At 36.4% G+C, this 12100-nt stretch overlaps 1 protein-coding gene across 1 annotated transcript; it reads left to right on the top strand.

Moving 5' to 3' along the window:
* The first annotated feature begins 2924 nt into the window (after positions 1-2924).
* Positions 2925-11589, top strand: LOC127953065 (butyrophilin-like protein 3). Its single transcript, XM_052551958.1, has 5 exons — positions 2925-3090; positions 4954-5304; positions 10910-11182; positions 11369-11476; positions 11579-11589. The coding sequence occupies exons 1-5, from the start codon at positions 2925-2927 to the stop codon at positions 11587-11589; spliced, it is 909 nt and encodes a 302-aa protein (XP_052407918.1).
* Positions 11590-12100: the final 511 nt, after the last annotated feature.

Here is a 12100-nt window from a genome sequence, read left to right as displayed (position 1 = left end):
AAGGGACCACTCTATCATGTAGTGCCCAGAATTGCACAGTTATATGTCTTTGTGCCACTCCAGGAAACAGTTCCTTTTCAACTGGACACACAAGTGCACATCACATGCCTAGCATTTCCAAGGAGTGTCCTGTCTCTTACCATTGCTTTACTTTGCAATGCACACAAGTCCGGCAACCAGTAGTGGCACCTGAGGGCTGCTCAGATCCTGGAAAAGGCACATGGTGAGCGAACGCCAATAGCCGGTTATAACACTTTTGAAACTTTTACCACATCTGATATTCGCCAACAAGCTAAGTTGGTAAACAATTTCACCATTTTGAAAAATACAGTCTAAACAATCCACAATGTAAAAAAATATAAAATTAATTAATTACAACAAAAAAAAACATGGTTAATTTTTGTAAGAGATATAAGATATATATCTCAGCCTATAGCATTATATCTATATACAGTATATATATATATATATATATATATATATATATATATATATATATATATATATATATAAATTTATTTATATATCGGCCTATAGCATTATATGTGTATTATATAATTATATAGGCTATATATCATCATTATATATCATAATATATAGTTAAATATGTGCTTTGCTCTGATTTTAGTAAAGCCTGTTTGGAGATGTCCAAATGTAGATATAAAATATGCTATAGCTGAGCAACATTTTAAATCATGAAGGTAATAATAAAAGGCTTACTCGTCAGGAATTATATCCTCAGCTGGGTGAGGCCCCTCTCAGGTGTCAGGATCAGTTCCTTTAATGTCCTCAGAATCTCTGTTGATGGCCCATGTACTCTCCAGAGTCAGTTCTGTAATGTGCTAAGATAGGCAGGATTTTAACAGTCTCTATGGATACAGTGCTGTGTTCTCTGTAGGCTTTATGGGCTGAGTTACAAAGATGTCAGATGGTCATTGTGCGGGTGAAGGCCATGGCGTTTGGGTGGTACGTTGCAATGTGATGCAGATTGTGGGAGGAGGGAAGGTTCTGGAGGTTCCTTCTTCCCTTGTGGCCTGTCCTGTTGTCTGCCGTAGACCCAGAGCTGGCTGTTTTTGTAATCCGCTTTGACAGTTTCAGACTGTTGTACAGGATGTTGTAAAGTGTTAAAAGTAAGCAGCCAAACCCCCTCCCCCACAGGCTTGGACTATTGGCTGAGGGGGCCTGGGCCTGCTTGTCAGGGGAAATTCTGTGTTGTGTTTTCCATGTCTGTTCACCTTATGTTCTGCAAGCATATTTAAGTTATTTTGTGATGTTGAGTTCACCTTGGCTTTGTTTGACTTTACCCAATTTGTGTTTGGAGTGGCTGAGCAAGGACATGGATTCCAGCTTGGGCCATTACTTAAGAGAGCTTCAGCCTGTTGGAGCCTCCCTGGTTTATACTGCAACTGCCCTCCGTGCTCAGTTTCTGTGCAGTTTTTGTAATCACCATTTAAACTAAATATCCTGTAGCAAAATTTCTTAATCGCCCAGTTTTAATATCACTGTAAGTGGGATCTCATTGCCCTGCTATTAATTTGTGCTGCTAATCAGATTTCTTCATCAGAGAATACTTACACATTTATTTATCATACACCCGGTGAAATGCGATGCAAGGCACAGCACAAGTGTGTTCGCTAGTTTCAGTCCGACGCATTTTACCGACCAGCGCCACGTGGTTTAATTAGCAAATGCATTTGCACCCATTTGTGGTTGGGTCCACAGTGCGTGTTGACTTTTTTTTTTACACACAGGGATGCACATCACACAAACATGCCAAATATTAAAAACAAAAGGATTACTATGTAAAATATTATTGTGTAGGCTACATAAATATAAAAATTTAATGCTGGATAGTCATTGTGAGTATTAGAATTAGGCTACCTATTTGCAATTTAGCCTATTACTACTCATTATGAATGAAGTTGGCTAATTAATTGAACAGTCGTGCCAATACACAAACATGTATAAAACTATTTATACATCTCTAGGACTTCCTCGCCAGATATATGGGACTTATGCGATTATTGCAACAATTTTGACAGAGATTTTAAAACTCCTGGTTATCATTAATCCTACACTGACCTGCAGTATTCTAAGATTAATTTTGCTCCGTAATCAGGTGAGAGCTGTGTGCCAGTGCATCTGTACCGAGTGTTTCCTCAGTCAGGGAGTAGAACTACTGGCAGTGAAAGGTTTCTGGAAAGGCAAACAGGTCTATATGAGCGGCTCTGAAACTTATTCAAATCAGCTGAATCATCTGGGGATGGAATCTACATTCTCCCAGGTGCGTAACTCATGACAGTTCTTCAGCTGTATGGTTGAGCAGACCCAGAATGTTAATAGCACAAAGTGACCCCAGAACCTTCCATTCCGAAAGGGGGAGGTGACAGGCAAGTTGCAACATGCGACAGGAGCCTACCTGACTACCTTGTCGACTGAGGTATGCTACGGTCACTGTGATTGGACTAGTACGTGCTTACCTCGTAAGCGCACTTTGAGATGGTTAAAGGCAAGGTGCACCACTAACAACTCTAGGCAATTAATATGCCGATGCATTTGGGGGCCGGTTCACACCCCGACATTCTGTGCCTTTTGTATGTGGCCCCCAAGCCGGTGATGCAGTTATTTGTGTAAACCACAGCATGCCTGTAGACCTGTTCTCCGGTCCGATGCAGTGATCGACATCAGGTCCTCGGGAAGAGCACCGAAGGATACCACTGGTACGTTCTTTGAAGAGGGCCCAACATGTTCCTTTGGCAAGTCAACTGGATCTGAAGTGGAAAGGTGGGCCCCCAAGGGTTGGTTCCCTGAGGGGTTTGCCACTACCCTCAAACCGCCCTTGCTACTGCCGCAAGTAGTCCTCGCCTGACAGCCGCCAGGATGAACACTAGATTGCAGCAACGGAGCTCCGCCCCCTGGACATAATGAAACCTGGTCTGGAGCTCAGAGATGGTCATATCCCCACAATGAGAACATGCCTCATCCACAAATGCCACCTCAGCACGTTTAATGCCCAGACATGTGAGGCAGCGATCGTGACCATCACCTGGAGCCAGATATTGACCACATCCAGAAATACACTGGTGAAAGGTAATCTTTAAAAAGATAAACCGTCGTCTTTACAAAGTTGCACCCATGTGAGCTCTTTTAGAGAAATTGGCTCTTTCAGAGAAATGGTCTTTTAAGTGCTAGGTGCACAGGGGAGATGGCTACTTGCAGCACGGCAGGGTGTAGTGCAGCCTGAAGTGCACAACGCACTCGACACAGGAATGATCACCACTGAAGTGCTGTATGCCAACACAGAAAGCTTCCAAGAGTGCGTTGAACTTGTAGACACTTGAAGACACTAGTATTAGCAGAACGATTTTGTCGCTTGGCTCTGATGCGAAAAGCTGGTGTGCATTGTTAATAAAGATAACATCTATTTGATTAATTTGTTTAACTTTTTGAGCTCCAGGGCGTTAGCGGCCATTCAGTTCTCATGAACACACCAAAAGCACCTCACCTTGGCCAGATCTTCTGGAATTTGCCGCTGACTCTGTTGTCTCTGTAGTGGTTAGACATGAGATATAATAATTTTAGGTAAACCTAATGGGCAGTCTTTGTTCTCAATAAACTATTATTTGTTCCAGAGCGTATAGTTTTGGCTGTAATAACAATATTATATAAATTGTATAATTAGTATATCTTGAACTTTTGATTGAATTGCCTAACAACTTTTATGACTTTTAAGGCCTGCAGCTTTGTGCCTACAGCCAAATCATAGCCATGCTGTGTCATACAGCCATATTGCACTGCCACTCATGTGATATTGCTCCTATATCGTCCTTTTGGAGCTACTCCTAACTGTCCAGTAATGTATAAAGGTTATAATAAATATTTCCTTTTGTAGACAGAAAATCATATAGTTTTGCAGGGTTAATAAATTATGACACCTCAGGTGATGACACAAATCCTATAGAGGACAGGGTCATTTAATTTTGCACATATGCTTTACCTGATTCATTGTTTAAAACTGCATTAAAATAAAAACAGTAGGCCTACAAAGTCCAATACAAAGAACTAAGAAAGCAACAGAAATTGAATCAAGCCAAGTTTAATTATGTTTTCGATAATCCTGCTCTGTTGTGCTTTGGGACATGAGCTAGACAGCCTATCGCTTGTTTCAAATCTCAATGTTTTCTCCCTCTATTCTAAAGCAATTAACACACTTTGTAAATGGTTGTAAATTAACCATGGCTACTAACCATAGATTAACCATAGCATTTTTAGTAAATATGTGGAAATAAAATAGTAATCAATACACCAATTTCTATTTATGTTTTTTTTTATTAGGGAACAAATTAGTACAACATAGCCACAATTTAACTAAAAGTCATGGGAACAAAATCTCAATTAATGGCCTTAATATTTTTTTGTTATGTCCAGGACAGTGGCGACACTAGAAATTCTGGGCCCCTTGCACTGATTTTGCTATCTGCCCCCCTCAAAATCACATTGCTTGGTGTTGTGATGCAATTGCAAAATCACGTTCAGGAAGATACTGGACCCCTTTCAACCTCTGGGTTCAATGGACTCTATCCCCCTTTTTCCCCTGGTAGCAACACCCCTGGTACAGGGCTCCATTCAAGCAAACTTGACATGCCTCTCCTTGTCAAACAAGCACAAACCATGATAATATTGACTATGAATGGAAAGATGAAAGACTACTTCTTTTTTTCTTCAAAACTTCAAACAACAATGGTTCAGGATCAAGGATTAAGATCAAATCACAATCAATGAATACTGGTGATTTATTGTTGATGAATTGTGAAGTTTTCTAATGATTAGTTTGTAATATGGTGTAGATGGTTGTAAGAATGTTTTTCCCCATCTTTTTTGTAAGAGGTGAGAGTAGTAACATGGACATTTCAATACATGCATTTCCTCATGCTCTCTTTTTTTCTTTTACAGAGCAGTATACAGTAGTGGGACTTACAGGTCATGTATTTGCTGTCGCTGGTGAAGATGTGATTCTGCCCTGTGCAGTCAAACCCAACATCAGTGTTGTCGATATGAGAATTGAGTGGTTTAGACCAGATCTAGAAGACTCACAAGTGCATCTCTATGAGGATCATGAATTCAAAAACATAGAGCAGATTCAGTCCTACAGAGGGAGAACAGAACTGATTCATCGAGAACTACAGAGAGGAAACGCATCACTCAAACTCTCTACAGTCCAAGTCTCCGATGAAGGAATTTATAAGTGTTTAATTATGTCTAAGTCCTGGTATGATGACACCACTGTTGATGTCAAGGTTGAACGTGAGTGAACCAATGAAAGCTAACCTCTCACTTTGGATCTACAGTAGGTGGCCATCCAAAAGATCGTTCTGCCACTGCGAGTGGTGCCGCCGTCGCATCTGCAAAGTACATTTGCAGCTTTTGACCACTGAGTGGCGCTTTAACCACAAGTTATCAAACAAGTGCATCAAAGGACATTTTCACAAATAGCCGTCAGCTTTGCCTCACCGATGTGTTAAATTTGATGGCTGTAGTAAAGAAAAACACTGTAGTTAAAATATTGGTAATACTATAAAATAGGTAACACTTATTAATTGCTTACTAGCATGCATACTACTAGAATATTAGCCATGAATTAGTGCTAATTAAGAACAAATGAATGCCTTATTCTACTTGACCTTATTCTACATCCCTAATCTTATCCAGTACCTAAACCTTACTAACTATTAATATGCAGCAAACTAAGAATTTATTGAGAGAAATGTCATAGTTAATAGTTAACAAGTTTTACCTATTCTAAAATGTTCCCAAAATATATAATATTTACAGATGAAAGGTTAGTAGCTTACTTATGAATTATGTGCGTTTCTTAAAATGAATTCCACCCACCCATTCATCCACCCATCCATCCATCCATTTCTCTAAGCTACACACCATATATTAGATTTGACACATTTAATAGGTGTGCAGTATTATTTATATAATATGAATTATATGTTATATTATTCTAAAGAAATTGTGATTTACTTTGCTTCGGAGCATTGAAAGTGGTAGCCTATTTTAATGAGCTAAGCTGCATGGATTTTTTATACAAAATGTCAATATTCTCACATATTAGGCATATATTATTATATAATATATTATATATTATTAACTAATATTTAATATTCCTTTAATAAAACAACATGCATTTTTGTCATGCACTACTTTGTTATTCATTACATGCCCTTTATTTTGACAGATAACTTCTTGGGAAAAAGATACACTGATTAAGAAATTGTTGCATTTTATAAAATTTTCTTCTTAATTTTTGTAAAACATGAGGCACCGTATAATTTTGCTCCAATTATTTAGGCCTAATTAAAACAAAAAACAAATAAAGTAAACCTACACAATTTAGTTAAATCATTGAAACTCTAAAGAATGGACTGATTAATAAAACGTCCTCACGTTTAAACTCAAGTTCTCATTATAATCAACAAAATACACACAATGTAAAAAAGAGCTTCATTAATTGACAACTTCAGTGATTTTAAAGGGAGCCTTCTTCACTTGCTTTCATATAATTTAAGTAAAGCAAAAAAAAAAAAAAAAACTGTCCATATGAAAGAGCAAGAGATAGACACCTTTATTTTTCATCCCCCAAAAGTTATACAGATCTATTACCCAAAAAACAATCCCCTCCAGCTGGACTGGTTTCATTCAGTTTTTTGGCTGCGAGAAACGCCGTTTTGTCATGTTACTGGGTTGAAATATGCCTGCACTTACAGCAGCCATAGCTACTCTTTATATTCATTATTATTTTGCAGCCCATATTATTTTTTTCACTAGACTATAATAATAACAAATTATCAATTGATAATTAATCATATTTTTTGCGAAAATCATTGTTATTTGAGAATGTAGGCATTTGAGGCACTCTTTAAGACCAAGCGGAATCCTCCGTCAGCTGCTCCAGCTTCACACAGGCGCAAATCATGCTAACTGACCCAGCTTCACCGTCCGTGGTTTGATGTAAAAAAATCAGTTTGAGGCTAATACAACTTTTAGCAAGGCAGGAAAACATTAATTCTACCTGAAGGAAGACGTATTTCATGCTGTTAAATGGAGAGTTAAAAATTGTGTAGGCTATTCTTAAAATTGGACCTTAATATATTGAAGTACAAAACCAAACACCAGAAGCAACCTACACTCTCTAAGTGTTCTTTCATTGAAATGTATGCATTTTATTTATTCACAGGCTATATGGTTGAAATAATATTTTAGTTCAAAACTATAAGTGCCATTGTTTAAAAATAAAATGCTTTATTGACTAACGTTTCATAGACCTTCAGTGGTTATGCTTTAAAATTTTATGCCATTTGTAATTTCACAGTATTTTCACCTCCTAAATTACTACCCAAATTCTATAATGGTAAAATAAAATGGTAAAATAAATGGTAATTTTTTTTTTTTTAGAATGATTGTAGCATTCATAAATGGGAAAGCAAAACAAATATGATAACTTTTTAACTGCATGCCCATATAATTTTACATTACAAATATTTGGTCCCTTATTCTTTTATTAAAAAAAAACCCTCAGTTGTAGGAGATATGCAAGTGAATAATAGATTAAAAAAAGAAAAAAGTAAATAGTTTGTAAAAAAATTATATGATTAAAAAGTCATGATAACATATTATTAATTTATAGAAATAATTTAAACAACTAAAACCTTTCTTATACTAGATTTCTTTTTTTTTTATGAACAATTCCTGTATAAAATGGGACAGCAACCTTTAAAACAAACATTTTGAAATTGTCCACAGCTGAGCAACGGAGGTGGCAGGTTCTGCACCAGAGCGCACAAAGTGAATTTGCATGCACAAAGTTATACGAAACATGTAAATAGTTAACAACATAGCCTAGTTCAATCAGGACCATTTCCGTCAAGTATACTTAATGACAATTATATTGCTTACAGTTAGTGTTGGCGATATTGTTATGTTCTGGGCAACACTCCACACGCCTGTCCATGCAGCCATGCTTGGACAGAGCGGGGAGAGCAGCAAGACAAACCCCCTGGGGTACAGAACAGAACCATTATAAGCATACATAATTACAATTCACACTTACATGAGTTGTAAACAAAATGTGATAGAGTATGTAGAGACGGTAAAGAAAGAACAAAGTTAGATCAGATTACAGGTTCAGTTGGTGGAGTTGAGGTTGGAGGAGGGAGTTAATTGCAAGCAGCAATGCGATGGAGAGACACTGAATAATGGGAATTTAAATAGACCGCTGGTGATAGGTGTCAAGACTGGATTGGTACACGTCAGGAACGGCTGACTGTCAGCTGATGCAAGCGTGACTAACATGACCTGACTGAACTAACGCGATGCTCGATATTATGCGCAGACTCTGTTATATATTGTAAATTTGTTAACCCACACTTTTTGTTTTGCTGTTTTTTTGGCTTAGCTATAAACAAACAAAAATAGATGTATAATAATTTAAAGTGAAACATAAGGTAAGGTTGGGCTTTCATCTCTCCCTGAGGAGAAATCCAAACATTTCCATATTATACAAGAATAATAACAGTTAATAAGAGTTAATAAGAATTATTTCTAAATCCTGGACCGTTCTCATTTCACTCTGCAAATGGAACCTGAAGATTTTTTTTAACCAAGAATTATCGAAATGAAAACATTTTTTCAACATTTTTTTAAGCTTTTAATCCTTGTATGAGTATGACTATTTATAACACACAATGAACACCATATTAAATCTACTTCATTTACAGTATAATGGACTGTATATCTTGACATTGTTTATTTAATCAATCAACTATAAGCAATTATCCAACTTCATGCCAACTAACTCTCATTAGAGTTTTAGTATTCTCAAGAATGGTAAAATCTAGTATGGTAAAATAAGCTGAAGTATAGTCACTTTAAAATAAAGTGTTAGCATATATTTAAGTCAGCTGTCTAAAGGGTACCATCAAAATAATCAAACTAAAATTACAACAAAAAGTAGTTCAAAGCAAATGTGTCTTATTACAGATTCATCTGATCTGATATCTGATCTTATGGCTGTTTGAGTTTAAAAAATGTTATTATTATTATTATTACTACTTATAAGTGGTATTTGACTGCTTTAAGTAAAGAAGCATCAGAAAGATGGGAAGATATGAGACTTATATGATACATTATAACTATGAGAAATATAATCCATTGTAAAAGTGGATATTCATTGTGTTATAAATCATCATGATATTAAAAACTACAACCACAAATAAGTATTATAATATATTAAAACTGTTCTTAAGAATATTCATGATGATGAATACAAAATATTATAAAGTTTATTATGATGCATTATATAATGTATTATAAATATGGGCTTTATAGAGTGTTACTGTTGTTGTTTTTTTATTTTTAATGTGTAGACTGTAGTCTATGACTATCCCACAATTAGAAATTAACTCACTGTACATTTTATAATGGTTTTTACAATGTTATATTATAATGTTGTTGTTGTCTTATTTCATTCTTTCATCTCAATTTACAAACCAATATTTTACAATTACGTTCAGTTCACAATCCGTCCCTTTGCGCCACCTGGCGGTATTATGCGATTGATTTTAACACGCGACTGACTTGCAGTTAACGCCGCAGCCCTACAGCGGCAGTACACATGGCGGTATTACCCATTCTGGTTGTCCACCTACTGTAGGTTGCTATCCACCTTTTTCCTGAACACTGAAGTTTTGCAAGACTCATTCTGGAACAATGCTTTACTTGTCTCTGGTCCCTCTAGTCAAAATAATGTATTTTCCAAGCTGATAATATAACATCAATATGGTTTTAAAAAGCACACGGCACCATAGTTTTATCACTTTACCGAGTCGCAAAGTTCGTTTTGTAACACACCTGTCTTAGTTTAAAGGGATGCTACACTGCAAAATGAAAATTTTGTCATTAATCACTTACCCCCATGTTGTTCCAAACCTGTAAAAGTTTTGTCTTCAGAACACAATTTAAGATGTTTTGGATGAAATTGTCCTATAGACTTTCAAGTAAGAAGCAGTGTCAAGGTCCAGGAAGATATGAAAAGCATTGTCAGAATAGTCCATCTGCTACCATTTGCTAACATTATGAAGCGACAAGAATACTTTTTGTATACAAAGAAAACCAAAATAATGACTTTATTCAGCAATTACTCTTCTCTGTGTCTCTCCAAATCAGCATAGCACCATTTTGACAAATCTGAGCAGTATGCAGTTGACGTACACTCTTCTTTCTCATGAGGGTAAGTGATTTATGATGAATTGTGATAAATTTTGTTCTGAAAACAAAGCTTTTATGGGTTTGGAATGACATGGGGGTAAATGATTAATGACAAAATTTTTATTTTGCGGTGGAGTAACTCTTTAATGATCAAAAAGATTACATGAGGTGAAAAATATGGTAACATGGTAACATTACCGTCTACAGCCGCGAGAGGGCGCTATATGTCTTCTGTGAAGACTACAGGAGCACTGAGCAACATAGAGCGCCCCCTCGCGGCTGTAGATGGTAATGTGAACTCTTAGTTCATTTCTCTTGGATCATGTCAAATTAATTTTGGTAAATAAGACGCACCTGACTATAAGTTGCAGGACCAGCCAAACTATGAAAAAAAGTGTGACTTAAAGTCAAAGGAAAATATGGTTACATCGTTTTTTTACCGTTTAAACGTAGATGAAGATCAGAACAGATAGCATTCAAAGGAAAGTTAGAATCCATTATGGCAGCGCTCATCGGTTACTCAGGAAAAAGATGGATATTATGTTGTTTTATTTGTTTCTCTTGTATTCACAATAAACATGTTTATAGCAAGATAAAACATGTTTACTCAATGAATGTTGTTGATGTGAATCTGTAGTTGTTGGAAGTCCTCCAGTGATTACTACAGATGGGTTTGATCATTCAGGAGGGCTTCATCTACAGTGTGAAGCTGAAGGTTGGTATCCTGAACCTGAACTTGAGTGGCTGGACAGTGAAGGAGTCAGTTTAAGTTCAGAAACTATAGAGACACACAGAAACACAGACAGATTCACTGTGAAACACACCATTACTGTACATCAGAGTGTCGGCAAGATTCACTGCAGAGTCAAACTGAAGCATCACATGTTGGAGTCACTGATAATCACCTCAAGTAAGTACTGACACTTTTGTTACTGTACTTCTTTGTCATCTTCTTGTGGTATTTTTGATGCAGTGTACATTTAACTGTTTTTGTACCATTCAGAGTTGAACATAAGATATACTTTAATCAACTTACAACTGAACTGTAAATCAACTGTACTTACCCAATATGCTTAATTACTGTTTTGTTTTGAAGGTAAAATGTTTCATTCTTGGAGGACATCAGTCATCCTGATTTCATTTGCAGCTGTGCTCCTTGTGATTGCAGGAACACTGATAGTTGTGTTTGTTCATAAAAACAGAGGTGAAAATTCTTATTTTAAGCATTTCAAGTAATAAAAATATGGCAGCCTGAGGGTAGTTCTGCGATAGTCATGTTTCTTTAAACATGTTTGCATGTCTGCAGGTTTCCCTTAGGTGAATCTTATAGACATTAGTCAGGTTAGTGACATAATGAGACTAAATATAAATAAATGTAGGCCTCTTAACCTAGTGATTGCTTTTGGGATGTGAAGAGACTTTCAAAAGATGTTTTTCAAACAAATCACTTACACTGCCTTTTACAAGATGCCGATTGGTCATTTGATGAAATGGAAAAAAAGGGCTCGTGTGATATGATGACACAATGAATATGCTAATTATTGCACTGTGTCATCAAGTAACATTAAGCAACTTTGAATATTGAAGGTGGATGTGGGAAGTGGATGGGGAAAGTTTTTAACACGAAAAGATTGTCTGTGTTAACACGCACTGTTTGCCAGCACTCATTTTGAACAGGTTTCTTTTGTATGTGTAAAAAAAACAAGGTGTCAGTTTTCACAGTTTTTAAACAACTAATTTAAACATGTCTCTCAATGCATGCACATTCTGGCCTTGTCTGAACATGCAATATTTCTTAAAGCAGATTTACCTCTAAATTTACCCACAT

The sequence above is a fragment of the Carassius gibelio genome, chromosome B3 (assembly GCF_023724105.1).
Source record: "Carassius gibelio isolate Cgi1373 ecotype wild population from Czech Republic chromosome B3, carGib1.2-hapl.c, whole genome shotgun sequence".
Taxonomy (NCBI): Eukaryota; Metazoa; Chordata; class Actinopteri; order Cypriniformes; family Cyprinidae; genus Carassius; species Carassius gibelio.
This window is presented reverse-complemented; position numbering and strand designations above follow the sequence as displayed.